The sequence below is a fragment of the Theileria orientalis genome, chromosome 4 (assembly GCF_000740895.1).
Source record: "Theileria orientalis strain Shintoku DNA, chromosome 4, complete genome".
NCBI lineage: Eukaryota > Apicomplexa > Aconoidasida > Piroplasmida > Theileriidae > Theileria > Theileria orientalis.
The window spans coordinates 1,270,902-1,286,368 of NC_025263.1; the positions used below are offsets into that span (position 1 = coordinate 1,270,902).

General features: G+C 43.5%; 7 protein-coding genes across 7 annotated transcripts; 3 read left to right on the forward strand and 4 right to left on the reverse strand.

Moving 5' to 3' along the window:
• Positions 1-98: 98 nt before the first annotated feature.
• On the forward strand, positions 99-3,445 carry TOT_040000570 (uncharacterized protein; the record flags this gene model as incomplete). Its single annotated transcript, XM_009694206.1, has 6 exons — positions 99-132; positions 202-347; positions 404-493; positions 527-1,456; positions 1,565-3,090; positions 3,250-3,445. The coding sequence occupies 6 exons, from the start codon at positions 99-101 to the stop codon at positions 3,443-3,445; spliced, it is 2,922 nt and encodes a 973-aa protein (XP_009692501.1).
• A 350-nt stretch (positions 3,446-3,795) lies between these two features.
• On the reverse strand, positions 3,796-4,815 carry TOT_040000571 (glyceraldehyde-3-phosphate dehydrogenase; the record flags this gene model as incomplete). The annotated part of the gene is made up of 1 exon (XM_009694207.1): positions 3,796-4,815. The coding sequence occupies one exon, from the start codon at positions 4,813-4,815 to the stop codon at positions 3,796-3,798; it is 1,020 nt and encodes a 339-aa protein (XP_009692502.1).
• Positions 4,816-5,434: 619 nt separating this feature from the next.
• Positions 5,435-6,692, reverse strand: TOT_040000572 (cytochrome C1 precursor; the record flags this gene model as incomplete). Its single annotated transcript, XM_009694208.1, has 2 exons — positions 5,435-6,550; positions 6,618-6,692. The coding sequence occupies 2 exons, from the start codon at positions 6,690-6,692 to the stop codon at positions 5,435-5,437; spliced, it is 1,191 nt and encodes a 396-aa protein (XP_009692503.1).
• An 801-nt stretch (positions 6,693-7,493) lies between these two features.
• On the forward strand, positions 7,494-8,273 carry TOT_040000573 (uncharacterized protein; the record flags this gene model as incomplete). The annotated part of the gene is made up of 1 exon (XM_009694209.1): positions 7,494-8,273. The coding sequence occupies one exon, from the start codon at positions 7,494-7,496 to the stop codon at positions 8,271-8,273; it is 780 nt and encodes a 259-aa protein (XP_009692504.1).
• A 407-nt stretch (positions 8,274-8,680) lies between these two features.
• Positions 8,681-10,087, reverse strand: TOT_040000574 (syntaxin; the record flags this gene model as incomplete). Its single annotated transcript, XM_009694210.1, has 5 exons — positions 8,681-8,923; positions 8,963-9,040; positions 9,268-9,354; positions 9,385-9,797; positions 9,949-10,087. 5 exons carry the CDS (start codon positions 10,085-10,087, stop codon positions 8,681-8,683), a joined length of 960 nt encoding a protein of 319 aa, XP_009692505.1.
• Positions 10,088-10,193: 106 nt separating this feature from the next.
• TOT_040000575 (60S ribosomal protein L13) lies at positions 10,194-10,977 on the reverse strand (the record flags this gene model as incomplete). Its single annotated transcript, XM_009694211.1, has 4 exons — positions 10,194-10,370; positions 10,442-10,719; positions 10,752-10,890; positions 10,966-10,977. 4 exons carry the CDS (start codon positions 10,975-10,977, stop codon positions 10,194-10,196), a joined length of 606 nt encoding a protein of 201 aa, XP_009692506.1.
• Positions 10,978-11,478: 501 nt separating this feature from the next.
• Positions 11,479-15,406, forward strand: TOT_040000576 (uncharacterized protein; the record flags this gene model as incomplete). Its single annotated transcript, XM_009694212.1, has 3 exons — positions 11,479-13,667; positions 13,818-14,745; positions 14,960-15,406. The coding sequence occupies 3 exons, from the start codon at positions 11,479-11,481 to the stop codon at positions 15,404-15,406; spliced, it is 3,564 nt and encodes a 1,187-aa protein (XP_009692507.1).
• Positions 15,407-15,467: the final 61 nt, after the last annotated feature.

The window sequence follows — 15,467 nt, forward strand, 5'->3', positions numbered from 1 at the left end:
TGAAACAACAATATGTGTTAAATTAAGATTGGGTGAGCAAAGGTTTAATTGCTTGATTTTCTTGGAAAATGAACTAAAATAATTAATTTTGGTTTTTAATGGGAAGTTTAATCGAATTAGAGATCCCAACTGGTATGTTTCAGAAATTGCCTAAGAATCCTGATAAATTTTGTAAAATAAGGCTATAACTTTAATTTTTAGGTTACACAGCGGCTTATTTGTGCAATAGATTGAAGAAAGCTGGCCTTCCTACCACTCTTGTGAACTTAAAGTCGTTCAGAGTCGTTAATAACTCAAGTACGAGCCTTCCTAATCATAATTTGTTCAGGCGATCCTCTGGCATGTTTGTATAATGTATTTTTGGTAAGTGAAGTCTGTGCAGATCGATAAAAAGATGATTTAGAAACACCTTAAAAGTATTAAAGAAAGCGAAAGTAGTTTGTTGATTCTCGACAGATTTGACCTATGGGCATCATCGAAAAGTGATAATCAGGTATTAATGGTTGTAAAATGAGAGTGATTATAGGAACCTGAGTCGAAGAGATTTAGAAGAGTTGAAACCGAAGGAAGTTTGTATTTGAAATCAGTGAAATTAGCAGAAGGAGTAGAAGAAAAGGTAAACAAGTGTAGAGTAAATTGGACGTACAAGTTCCTGTACTGGATTCGCAACTCAGTAATTTATCTACTAGAAGAGGAGTTTAAACATAAGTTGACGTGTGTGTGTGTGTACGCAGACGCATTCAACTCGAGAGTCTTTTATGATGACATCGTTGACAGAAAGTACAGTTTAGAAGATTTTGGAAAAACAAACATCGTTAAAAATTTGGATTTGGGAGAGAGTATACAAAGAGGATTTGAAGTATTGAAGTTGAAAGAATTGTCAAAGGCGCTGGATTTTTATACATCGGCTGGTGATTCGGATCACTTGGGAGACTCAGTATACGATAACTTGAGTAGAAACGCAAGAATATTGAACCTGGAAGTGCCATTTGAAGTAGATTGCGAAAACATAGATTTGACGTCAATCACATTGATAGTAGGGCCTGAAAGTTCGGGAAAAAGCACACTGCTGAAGTCTATTTCGAAGTACTGGCATAATCAAAGAGAGAGTAAGGGCGGCTCGGAGAGTGGAGAAGTGGAAAGTGGAAAAAAGGTGGGCCCCTTTTACGTGTTTAATCTCGAGTACTACGAGTTGTCAAGCCAGTACGTGGGCTGCGCAGAGTCGTACGTGAAAAACATATTTACCAAAGCAAAATACAACAAACCCTCACTGGTGGTGTTGGACGGAATAGAGCTACTGTTTGAACGAGTGGCAATAGAGGAGGAGAGGGCAGTACCGGTAACAGTATCTAACACACTGTTGAATCAGCTGCACAATCTAGAAGGAGTTAAGTTCATAACAAGCACAACTGGAAATTTTGATATTTCAAGGCTTTCGTCGGCATTTCTGAGCATGGTAACAAGCGTAATAGTACTTTGCAAGCACCGAGGAGGGTAGAGAGGAAGTTAGAATTTAAAAGTTCATAAATTGTATGATTCAATAGAGAAATTGGAAGATTGAAAGACAATAAAGCCAGAGTTAAAGCCTAAAATGCAAGTGATTAAGCCAATAGGAGCAATTTTAATACACTCAGCGTATATTAATTCCGAAGGTGCCGGATACCATAGATGCAGAAATATTATTAACAACTATGGTAACTATGTTAATGGTAACTATGTTAATGGTAACTATGGCAACCACGGCAAGTATTGCAATGATCAGAGTTATGGTAATTATGGCAGTTTTAAAAGGTTTGCAGTCAGGAGTAGTTTCGGTTATAACACAGGGGTAATAGAGTCGGATTTGCCATCAATAGTAGCAGCGAAGTTTGAACCGCCACTGCCAAGTAGAGAAGACAAGCTGAAGCATCTACTCTCAAGTCAGCTGAAACAGCAATGTGCAGAGTCATTAGGGTTGGGAGGAAGCGGCCCCAATGGCACCGGCGCAGCCGCTAGCTCAGACTTAGAGTACGTCGACGAGTTCAATCGGCAGCTGCAGTTGAAAAAAGGAATGGTGCCAGACATAGGAAATGATGTATACGATGCTAGTGATTACAGAGGAAGAAGTTATGCGGAAATTGAGAGATTTAAAGACATGGAGTTGAGGAAGATCAGAAGCCACGAGATGAGGAACGGGAGGATCTTTAAGTCAAAAAACTTGAAGTTTGAAGAAAAGTACAGGCTGGAGTCGGAAGATGGCTCCAGAGGCGCATATAACAGAGAGTACTGGACATCGCAAGGCCACGACGCGAGGGCCGCAAACAAGGGAGACCATCGCAAGAGGAATAAGAGGGCTCACGAGCCGATAGAAGTGAGGCTGAGCCTACGAATACATGAGGCGGACCTGCTGAATAAGTGCAAGTTCTTCAAGAAGAAGGCGCTGAAGGGCTACCCGCTCAACTTCATGATAAGGGTGGACGGGAACCCGGACGAGTTCATGCTGGCGGCAGAAGGGATACTGAACAAGGCACGCATGTTCCTGTCGGACGCGTGCATGGCGTCAGGAAACCTGTCGAAGTCAAACACGACAATATCGCTGTATTTTAGGCCACTGAACAGGCCAGAGGAGGAGGATCTAAGTGAGCACCCGAGTGCGACTGCGAAGCACAAAAACAGCAGTTATCTAAGCCACCTGCACACCCAGGAGTTGCCGGAATCCTACAACATGGGCGGCTACAGCCACCAGAGTGCAGCCACTCCAAATATGAGTTACTACAACAAGGAACCTGGAGCCATTCCAAATATGAGTTACTACAACAATGAACCTGGAGCCATTCCAAATATGAGCTACTACAACAAGGAACCTGCAACCACTCCCATTATGAACAACATCACGGTAGTTCCAACAACAATGGATAAAAGGGCTTTAGACGTAGCATCAATATTTGGAAACAACGTAGAAGCTGCAGAGGCAGGAGCTGGTAGGCATATGGACGGACCACTGGCCACAGTGGACACTGGTAGAAGCGCTGAAGCACTGGGGAACACTAGGCAAGTTGCGCAGGAAAAAACGTCAAGATTCATGACGCTAAACAAAAAGAAGGAATCCAGGTGGATAGTAAAGCACAGCAAAGATGAGACGTCGTCTACATCATCATCTTCATCGACATCGACATCATCTTCATCTTCATCGACATCATCATCATCGACATCGACATCTTTCTTATCATCATCCTCATCCACTAGTACTTCTGTAACTACTGTTCCTAGTGCCTCCAGTGTACCAGCCGCACCAACGAAGCTCAGTAGCCATGGCGCCAGTGAGACCACTGCCAGTACCTCAGCGATTCCATCTGGTCCCAGTGGTACCGACGCCAACACTCAAGCCCCGAGCAATGCAACCATTTCAAACACACCCACCTCTAGTAAATGGAAGGTACTGAACAAAAGGGGTAATTTAAAATGACATTAGTACGCACACAACTATGTATACATTTACACATATTTTATGTGTATGTGCATATTGTGTATATATTGTATATGCATATTGTATGTACATATATACATATATTGTGTATATATATATTGTATGTACATATTGTCTATATATATATATACTGTATGTGCACATCGTGTGTACATATATTTACGTATAGTGTATGCATATCGTATATACACACCATATAGATGTATGGACATCGTATGTTTGTGTATATTGATACTGATATAAATACATTATTTTTTATTTTTGTTTATTATAATTGATACTACCAGTGGTTGCCAGGAATGAGCGCCCAGAACGCAGAAATAGCATAATTAGGACGAGTACTTCTTGAAAACGTAGCTTGCGAGGTCGAGCAGACGGTTCGAGTATCCCCACTCGTTGTCGTACCAGCTGACCAACTTGACAAAGGTGTCGTTGAGCGGTATGCCGGCCTTGACGTCGAAGATGCTCGAGCGCTTGTCGTCGACGAAGTCGGTGGAGACGACCTCCTCGTCGACGTAGCCCAGAATGCCCTTGAGTGGGCCGTCGGCGGCCTCCTTGACGGCGGCGACGAGCTCCTCGTACTTGGTTGGCTTGGCCAACTTGACGGTGAGGTCGACCACACTGACGTCGGCCACGGGGACCCTGAAGGCCATGCCGGTGAGCTTTCCGTTCAGCTCCGGAATGACCTTGCCGACGGCCTTGGCGGCACCGGTGGTTGCGGGGATGATGTTAACGCCCGCACAGCGGCCAGCGCGCCAGTCCTTGCCGCCGCGGGACGCGCCGTCGACGGTCAGCTGGTTTGCAGTGACTGCGTGGACCGTGGTCATGAGGCCCTCGACGATGCCGAACTTGTCGTTCACGACCTTGGCGAGGGGCGCTAGGCAGTTGGTGGTGCAGCTGGCGTTCGACATCACGCGCACCGACTTATCGTAGCTCGTGTGGTTCACGCCGAAGACGTACATGGGCGTGGAGTCGCTGGTCGGAGCGGAGATGATGACGAGCTTGGCGCCGCCCTCGAGGTGCAGCTTCGCCTTCTCAGTAGAGGTGAAGACGCCCGAGCACTCGGCGACGACGTCGACGTCGTGCTTGCCCCAGGGGATGGCGGCAGGGTCCCTCTCGAACGTCAACTTGACCTTCTTGCCGTCGACTGTGAGAGTATCTTCGGTGACGCTCAGATCATGGGCGAGTCCGCCGTGAACCGAGTCGTACTTGAACAGGTACTTGAGGTAATCGGGGGTCATGAAGGGGTCGTTGACGTGGACAACCTCGACCGTGTCAAGAGCAAGGGAAGCCCTGTGCACGAGACGTCCGATGCGTCCGTAACCGTTGATTCCAATTCTGACTACCATTCTGAATCTACTTTTCTACAACAGATGCTGATCTAAAAATCTTAGGAAAAATATCGTACTGTAATTTAAACTGGGATGTGCGAGTAAACCGGATTCCTTGGAATTAGTTTATACAAAATTGCGGTTTAGATTAAAATAAAAGTGAATAATTTTCATTTTACGTCCCCATCTAGATTCCTATGTCATAATGGGGCGTTTACTTTGAAGATTCCATGATAAATTTGTACTTTTTCCGCGCTTTGAATCTCGGGATTCCTTACATATCTGTACACATTAGCTTTTTAAATTTTTCAGCAGACTAGAATCCCATTTTGATGCCCCAAATTTTTTTACACATAGGCTCCTTTGTCGCCAATGTCTACTTATATCATTTTATTACTCATTGTAACACTACATATATGTTGAGATTATTTAGATACTTTCATTTTGAATGTGTATACTGTCTCTCTACTCATATCCGTATTATTATTTAGATCTTTGTATGTTTATGCAACCGCATTCGCAACCTGCGTCCCTCACGAACCATCGTCCACTCCCCCGCAAGTTCCAGAACACGAGTGTGTGAAAGCATGAACCAGTGTATGAATATATAAGCGAGTATTTCGTGAAAAAATATAGTTTACTTGAATTTTTTCATTGACTTAAAGTCCCATCTGGTGGTTATGATCTGGGTGTGAAGGAAACGGTGAAATAGTGTCATTGCGATAGCTCCTAGTGCGCAACCCGCCACTATCTTGAGCGACACGTTCTTCCTTTCGTCGTGCAGCGGGTCGCTGGTCCAGACGATGAATGAGGCCACGTCCTTGGCCATCTGCGAGACCGTGGCTGGCGTGCCGTCCTCGAACTCGAGCATTCCATCCTCGAGCGGGGGCGCCATTGAAATGGAGCCTCCGTGGAAGTAATTGTTGAAGTACAGGCCGGGCCTGAGCTCGAAGCCGTACGGCGGCTCCGAGTACCCGGTGAGCAGCGAAAAAATGTAGTCCGGCCCCTCTCTGCGCGCGCTGGCCATCTGGGTGAGATCCGGCGGCACTGCCCCGTTGTTGGCGAACCTAGCCGCCTGAATGTTCGGGTACGGCGCCGGAAAGGGGTCGTTCAGCGTCCTTTCCCTCGTGTACATCTCGCCCTGGTCGTTCGGCCCGTCCTCTATCTCGTATTCTGCCGCTATCTCCTTGACCTTTTCAAGCGGGTATATCTCCCCGACCAGGTGGCGGAACTTAATGAACTGGAGCGAGTGGCAGGTTGCGCAGACCTGCCTGAAGACCTCGAACCCCCTCCTCAGACTGCCGACGTCGTGCGCGTGGAATGCGTTTTTGAACCAGAAGGGGAAGACTGGCGGCTTTGGCGGCTCCAGGTTCGAGCACCAGGCCACGGGCCTCCTCTGGAGGTAGGCGTGCACCGCAGTGACTCCCAGCGCAGCCAAAATGTACACCTTCAGGCTCTGGTATCGGTACTTGCTCCTGTGGTAGTTCTCCTCGTCCGTGTACGGCTCGAAGAAGTTCGCGAGCCTCTGCTGCACCCTCAGCGTGGGCAGGTAGTAGTCCACTCCCTCGACGAGCGTCCCGCGTGCACGCTGCTTCTTATAATCGATAGCGGGGGACCTGTAGGCGTACGAGGGCTTCAGGGGGTCCAGCACGAACTTGTTGAAGCTCTTGATCTTCGAGTTCGTCAACACACTTTCCGAGTAGGCTGACGATACCAGTTTACTGTTCCAGGAATTTATGAGGTGATGTCGTACCTAAGACTTGTGTTAGAGAGTGTGCGTATGTGTGTGTAGGCGATCAGTAGTGTGAAATAAAACGTACCCGTACTGGAAGTCTGTTCCAAATCTTATCCTTGTAGCCGGGAAACAACTTATTTAACGCGCCACCACCGGCCATGTTTATTTATGAAAAACTAAATTGGTAGTTCTGATTAAAACTGGAATAAAACCGGGAGATAAAGTTATTCCCCCGAATCTCAATATTTGTTTAAAATTTGAAAGTATATTTACATAAAATATTAAAGGTGTGTTAGAAGCAATACTCAGTGAAGCGAAAGGAGCGACATTAAAAAGGATTTATACAATCAATTTCCACTTAGACAAAATATTATTGTTCAAATACTAAATGAAACGAACATGGAGCAACAGGATATAAAACGACAATAAGGAACGAAATGACAAAACATAAATATGTATTGTCAAATTTGATTCAAAAGAATAGTTAAAGTATAAGTGGGTCCTTTAGAAACGTAAATATCCTGATGACTAAAATATGGAATCAAATGTGTTATATATGTTAATTATCTAAATAGGGTGGGGCAGTGATGAACTACCAAAGGGAAATGTAATAACGAAGAAGAAAATGGTTTTAAAAACATTACCGTGGCTATTTTTATATTTTAAATTGTGTGTTTAAGGTTGTATAGGGTTTTAGTGAAATTTTATGATTATAATATACATGATTTTATTTTAAATAACAAGAATTTCATTTAAATCGCACAATAATTACACATTTTATAATAAATAAGTATAAGTATTTGATTAAATTTAATCATTCTATCAGTTTAAATAATTTTATTGAAATGTAAAGTCTACTCCTCTTCAATTTTTAATTTCTATTATATTTTGTTTTTTTGTTAATTTAAAGCCATTGGTTTTTTATTTTATCGTATATTAGTTTTGTGTATGAATAAGCAATATGGATTCTTCAAAATTTGATAAAAAAGGCTCCACTGAATCGGAATCTAGCGTTGACAAGGGGCCATCAGTAAAGGTCGATTCACTCGGTAGGAAGGTCTGGGACCGCAACTACTTCACAGATAAGGCGATAAGCAAGTCAGCCGGGGGCGACGTTGTCGAGGAAACGATTTCGACTCTGTACAAGGGCACGTTTAAGAAGCCAGTGATCACAGTGCCCGAGGTCAGGGAGGACCTGAAGCCGAGGAAGGAAACAATAGACTTCTCAAAGTATGTCGGAAGAACGGAAGTGATTGACGCGCTTGGACCGAAGGCGAAGCAGGGAGGCTTTTTCTGTAAAACGTGCAACTGCCTGCTCAAGGACTCGCAGACGTACCTGGACCACCTTAACGGAAGGAAACACAACAGACTTCTCGGAATGACGATGCGAGTGGAGAAGGTGGACGCGAAAACGGTAGCAGCCAAGCTTCGCAACCTGGCGAACCAAGATGCGAAGGCAGCGAAGACAAAGGATGAGCTGGAGAACGACGCCAGAGAACGTATAAGGGAGCTCGAGATGTACGAGCGAGAGATGCGCGAAAAAAGAAAACTGATGAAAAAGGAAAAGAAAAGAAAGAAGCACCAGTCATACAGTCTAAAAGAGGATGTCAAGGAAGAGCAAAGTCACAAGCTGGTGAAAAGTGAGCCAACAGTCAAATCGGAAAACGAAGAGTACGAAGATGAGCTATCTCCAGAACTGGAGGCAATGAGAGCGTCAGGACTTCCAATAAGCTTTGCATAGACACCTGATATGCCAAAGGTCAATAAAAGCAGATGACGCGGCCAAGGGGTAATGACACACACGTACACCATTACACGGCCATTGATAGTATTACACAGTAATAGCACTCGAGGTGTGAGTAACACTTCATCACCACTCACTCAATGTATAATATTGTTTAATTTGAAAAATATGTAGTAATTATAACTATGCGTAGTAGATGTATAAGGATATGTAGTAATAATGCGTATTTTAAGTAAATGAGTAAGGATATGTAGTAATAATGCGTATTTTAAGTAAATGAGTAAGGATATGTAGTAATAATGCGTATTTTAAGTAAATGAGTAAGGATATGTAGTAATAATGCGTATTTTAAGTAAATGAGTAAAAAAGTATTTAGTAAAAAAAATGTAAAAAAAATGAATATATTACACGTGTAAAGTTACAAATGATACTAAGCGAACTTTATTATCACGAGGAAAAGCTAATAAAACGTTAATTTTAAATTGGTCTAGTACCTCTACGAAGATAACAGAGACTAAATATCGAACTGCTTTAACAGCCTTTTTAGGGTTGTCGCGCTCGTTGCGAAGTTTTAACTCTTGAGCGAATTTATGTGAATTGCGTGAAAATTCCCTGACATTGTAGTCGATCTGATCCAACATGGAGCCCTTAAAGTGAATGAGAGTGGAAACGTGGAAAGTAGATACCTGTTCAACAAGCATGGTGGATAATTGAGTGTACATATCCTTTAAATCTTGAACAGTGAGTGCAATTTGTTGAAGCCGCTGAAAAGAATTACAGCATGATTAGTTAACTTAGAGTGTAATTTGGTGCCTTGAAAATAGGCAGAGTCATGTGTGTGTAAATAAGTGATAGATATTCATGTGAGTGTAAATGAGTAATAGCTAGTCGACTTGAGTAAAATGAACTGTCGATTAGGTTATGTAAAATAAACTGTTGATGAGGTTATGTAAAATGTGCTGTTGATTAAGTTAATAAATAAAAGTGGTACCATGGTACGATCTGCGATATTTTCATGAGTTATTTGAACTGAGTCTTGAACCAACTCGTCAGTCACCAAATTATTGTTTACATTAATCTGAAAATAAGTGTAAGTAAAAGGGCTTACATCAGGCTTAGTGTATGAGTTTTGAGAGTCGTTCTGAAGAGAGTCGTAAAAGCTCTTCTGTATCTTCCGGAAGGTGAACGAGAGGGGAATTAGCTCGCTGGCTATTTTCGCCTTGGCGTTGCTCCTCAGGCGGTGTTCGACGTACTCGTCAACGTCCCTGGATATCGACTCCATGTTCGCCTCAATCTTCTTGAAGATCGACGAAATATCCTTGGACAGATTAGCGATCTTCTCGTACTCGTTCCTGGCTTTCTTGCCGAACACGTCCAGAATGTTCATGTTCTGCGCCTTTTCAAGCTCCTTCACCTTGTCGCGAACACTCGACAGCAGGAAGTTACACTCGTCAACGAGCTCAATCCAATCGGGAATGACATCAAGTCGAACCACATGATTCGAGCTAGTGCCATCATTGCCTAAGTTAATCAATGTGATTTACTTAAAAACAGCCGAGTTGTGGAAAATTACTTAAAAAGTCACAAAATAGCAGTCTAACAGGGTATGTGTAGCAAAATTAACCAATAGACGGCAAATTTCCGTTTAATATACTAATTGGTGCTATCTTACCGTTTAAATCCGTGTTTTTATCCAAGAGCGGCGCATCCAGGTTGCCAATATCGAATCTGTGGGCTTTCTCCTTCTCCTTGTGGCGTATACTCTGATACGAGTGCGTTAAGTTGCGATGGAACACTAAACTTTTTAACATTTTACATTCTGCCTAAAAAGTAGTAAAAATACATGAAAATAAAAAATAAACGGGGACGATGTACACCATAAATAATCAAGTAGGATCGGAGGCGGTTGAAATGAAATTAGGCAGAAAGTTCGGTCAAAATTGCCCTGGATTCCTCCGGGAGCTTGGCCAAGGCTGCCAATTTGGCGTTCTTAGCCTTGGCTCTCAGTGAGCTTCTGGCCCTGTGCATCTCCTTGGAGCGTTCCTTCCTGCGATTCTCAAGCTTCTTAACGAGGCCATCGTAGTTCCATCCAACCTAAATAAAAATTAAGGCATGTGTCAATGATGTTATATGAGGTGAGAATGTAAAAGATGAACGAAACAAACCTTTGTTAAGACATCACCCAAACGGCAGTAGCGCCTCCCGGGCTTCAACTTGAGAAAACGAAGTGCCGGATTCACAACCATCTTCTTGTTTTCGGCATATTTGGGAGGAACACCCTCAAATGTCTTGAGTCTCCTCAAAGCGGCCGCTCCTCTCTTAGTTTTGTGTGGGAGCATTCCTCTCACCACCCTTGCAAAAAACTTAGAGGGGCTTCGGAGATGGAAAGGACCGTGGTTCGGGTTGGTATTCGTCTTTAATCTTAAGAATCTCTGGTATTTAACTGAAAAATTATAAGGAAACATCGGAACTTACGCTTATTTCTGAATAGTGATCCGCTGATGTTAAGTTCTTCACATCTGAGAACCACGACCTTCTGTCCAGATAATAATTCCTTGGCGACAACTGAAGCCAGACGGCCCAGAAGATGTCCCTTGGCATCAATGGTCACAGTCTGTATGGAAATTAGATGGGTTAAAAATTAAGCAAATAAATAACAGTGAATGATGTATATCTGATATCAAATTACCTCCTTAAACATCTTAACTTAGGTTAAGAAAATGTGCAAAATAAATAAATCGGAGCAAAATAATAATATTAATGAATAAATTAATTAGTAACCGCATTAATTCCACCCCATTGGTAAATAATAAGATAAAATGAATATTACGTTAAACAATTGCACATCTTATTTATATACCGATAGAAAATTATATTGTTAGTCTTATTTACTAAAGAATCCCTAATTTTTCAGAAAAATTGTTGTTTGTTCATGTGACCGCAATATTCATACATAATATTAATATTTATTACAAATTTAAATTTATAATACAGGTTATATCATCTTTGTAGTCATTATTTTTCATTATTGGTATTTTGTGTTGATTTTTGAAAGTTGTTCAACACAACAGTGTTACATGATTCATTATTTATATTTTTATCATGTATTATATTTTGTAATTTTTGTAAATTTTTTATTTGATTAGTGATGTGTTGATATATATATATATATGTGTGTTGTATCCATTCTCAATAACATACCATGCCTTCCACTAAAACTGCAATATCTTATGTAAAATATAGAGAATCATTGCTTAATCAATACTCAGAATCAGAAAGAGATCATTACTGTCAACAGTTTGATTATGCCTTGACACCTTTGGCCTTAAAGCCTGAACCAATTCCGGAGTACGTTGAGGAGCCACTGTGTGTTAATAATTTGTGCGATCCAGAGGAGCTTACGGTTAGTAAGTTTATGCAAGCATTTAAAGCAGATGAATTTGAAGGATTGGAACTAGTTTTCTCCCATTTAGTTAATGTTTTGATTTTAAGTAAGCTCGGATGCTCAGTAAATTTGAACGCGAGCGTGTACAAATTGATTTTGAGGTACTTTGCGCCTTTAAAAAACGGAAGTTTCAGAGTTGACACAAAATATAAGTTTAACTTGAAGTTAAAAAGAAACAAAAGAGTGTTTAGTGTAAGAAGATGCAGGTTGAGTAAGTCTAGAAGATACATGTTTAAAAGTATGTTAAACCTTTTGAACGCTTGTTTGTACATTAAAAGGTCTGTGACGGGAGTAGAAATTCAACTGAAGGACGTGTTGAAAGTAATACACTACGTATTACTGTATCGCAAAGGCGACAGAGAGTGGGAGACCACGGAGATCACGCACTGCCAAAGCAACCAGGGTTACGTGAGTGTATCACACACGCTGTCGAACACGCTGTTCAACGGAAACCTTAAGCCGGACCTGTATGTGTCCTCAGCCTCGAGGTGGAGAAGGTTCGACTCAGAGTATTTCAGAGAAGTGACGTCGACCCTGCTGATAGCAAACGCACTTAACCTTAACAGATACGCAGGAGAAATATACAGTGATTTCAAGAGGAACCTGAGCAACAGTTTTAACGAGAACTGGACCGAACACTGCTCTAACAACAGAAATAGGTTGAACGGAAGTTTGGACCATATAAGGAAGCTGTACGGAGCATTGAACGAGGAGTGGCCACTGAGAAGGGAGGAACCAGTCCATAAGTTTGGACACGCAATTAAGTGGGTGCCGAAGAACCTGATGGTGGATGGGCGCTACAACCTGGAGTTTTTGAGGTACACGCTGTACGTGGTGAAGGGGCTGCTGAGAGACGGGTCGAGGATGTCGATACTGACAATAATTGAGATGGTAGTGCACTATTTCACGCACAGCACAATAAAGGTGGGATTTCTGAAGTGCGCAACGCCATACAAGTGCCTGGAGTGCACGTCTGTATTCACGGAGGTGTACACGAGTCTGCTGGAAGTGCTGGAAGGGCTGAGGGCGCTTAACTACAGCTACGCGCACCTGTTCCTGGTGAGGATGCTGATCAAGAACGAAATCGAGAGGATAAAGACGAGTTTTTTCGGCTCGTACACAGATGACCTGGCAAACTTTATATCGGACTACAAGTACGAGGAGGACGAAAAGGAGTACCTGGAGCGAAGCCTGGTCAAGAGCCACTACACACCCAGGTTCTCTAAGTTCCTTAAGTTCAGAGTCACGTCAAGGCTGCTGAGGGCGTGCATGTCAGGGAACGTGAACATCGTCATCAAGGAGAACAGCCTGTCGACGTCCTCGAAGTGCTCCTGGTACCTGAAGCTGCTGATGTGCGTGGACACGCACGTGAACAAGGTGGACGCGTCCTCGGCGCTTAACAAGAGCCTGAGCACGTCGACGTACATGCACCTGGACCAGCTGAACAACAACAGGCCGAGGGCAGGAACGTACAGCCCACCGTACTGGGGAAACAGTGTGCTTTCGGACGAGATGGACATACTGTACAACCTGTACGCTAACAAGCCCTCGATACACCAGTACCTGGCAGCATTCACACTCTCGGACGAGTTGAACGTGATACAGAGGACGCAGGCGTGTCTGGTGCTCTCGAAGAACCTGAGCTACGTGGAGGCGGTGCTGGAGCAACTGGTGCAGTGCCTGGTGATAGACCCAGGGGACCGCATAATAAACCTGCTCTACATAGCGCTCGACAACGGCAAAATAAGGAACAAGATCCTGTACAACCTGGCGTGTCTGATCCACTCGAACATAAGCACGGCGACAAACCACAAAATAAACGCGTTCATAGTAAGTGTGCGTGAATTAATGCATTTTCAGAAATTCATATTCGACTCACTCCCAGATCAAGTTAAGAGCATGTACATAAATCAGATATCACTGCACGGAAAACTGCTGGAGCTCACGTAAGTGTTAAACTAGAAACGTGCTTGCATCGTAGCTGTGCATTGTAAATATGGCTTTTAGCAGTATGCATTTGTGGTTTTGTGTGTGTACGTATTTTTCATTAAGCTCCCAATTTGAAACTAATGATCGTGTACATAAATATTGTGTAGCATGAATTTGGCGGATTTACCAATGTCGAAGAGATACGACGAGTTGAGTAAGAAGATACAGGAGATAAGTCAGTCAATAAAGGAAGAGTCAAACGTGTACCTGTACGAAGAACTTAATGCAAGTTTTATGGATAATCGTCAAGGTAATAGTGGCACGAAACGTAGTGGTAGCTGGTGTAGTCAAGCTACTAGCGGCACTAAAGGTGAAACTAGTGCTACTCTAAGTACAAGCGCAAGTGGCGGCGATAGTATTGACCTAAGTGGAAAAGGCTATACGAATTATCGCTGCCATTTTACTGGAGGCAACAATGCCAGTTACACTAACAAAACTAGTAAGTTTGGTAACACCGGTAGTGGCAAAGACACTGCTGCTAAAGTTGATATGGAAGGCAGCTGCAGTGATACTCATGAGATAGAGTGCGATAAGATAGTGGGAATAGACGTGGACTCGGTTAAAATTCTGCACTCTGCGACGAGAGTGCCCTTCATGCTGACGTATAAGCTGAAGGGCGGCAAGGAAAGAACGTACATATATAAGATGAGGGACGACCTGAGGCAGGACAGCCTGGTGATTCAAATAAAAAACTTCATGCTCGGCATATTCGAAAGCCACGACCTGAGAGTGTTCCTGCAGCCCTTTCTAGTGGTGCCGTACTCGTCAGTGCTGGGAGAAATATTCTCAAACGGCACAGTCAACGAAGTGACGCCGAGACTGCACCTGCCGAGAAAGGAGTTCGAGATCGGAGGAATAGTGGGATTCATCCCGAACACGATAAGCAGGCACAACATAGGAAAGGAGGCCTGCGTGTCGATAAAGCACTACTTCCTCAAGAGGTTCGGCCACGAGAAGTCCCCGAACTACATTAGAGCAGTGGACAACTTCATAACGTCGCTGGCAGGGTACGCGTTGCTGTCCTTTCTTCTGCAGGTTAGACGATAAAAAACGCATTGTTAGATGCTTCTTTGTAGCAGACGGGTGTTTAGTATGAACATAGCCTAGTATTAACGCATAAATGCGAAAATACGGTTAATTTGGCAAATATTAAATAGATACATACACATACAGTCGATATAGCAAATACAAACACGGACATTCGCCCAAACTAGCAAATATTTAAAATAAATGTAATGACCTGATTCAGGTGAAAGATAGGCACAACGGGAACCTGCTCTTCACAACGAGCGGGCACATCATACACATCGACTTCGGCTTCATACTGGGCGCGTCGCCGGCAAAGGACCTCCAGTTTGAACTCGCGCCCTTCAAGTTCACGCAGGAGATGGTGGAGTTCATGGGAGGCTACAACTCGGACAACTTCAAGAAGTTCATCGACCTCCTCATCAACGCCTACTTCGCCCTGAGGACGCACTCGAACCTGGTCCTGACGCTCGTGCAGCTCCTGCAGTACTCGAACATACCGTGCTTCAGGAAGTCGACGCTCGTAAAGCTGAAGAGGCGTCTGAGGCTCAACGACACGCCCTCTGACGCGAAGAGCTACATCCTGCGCAAGATATTCTACGCGCTCCACAGCAAGACCACGAAGCTGTACGACGTCGTTCAGAACTACCAGCAGGGAATAGAGCACTAAATTAACCGTGCTTAGAAGTAAGGCCTACCTGTCTTTGGTTTAAATGGCGTGCGTTGTGAAA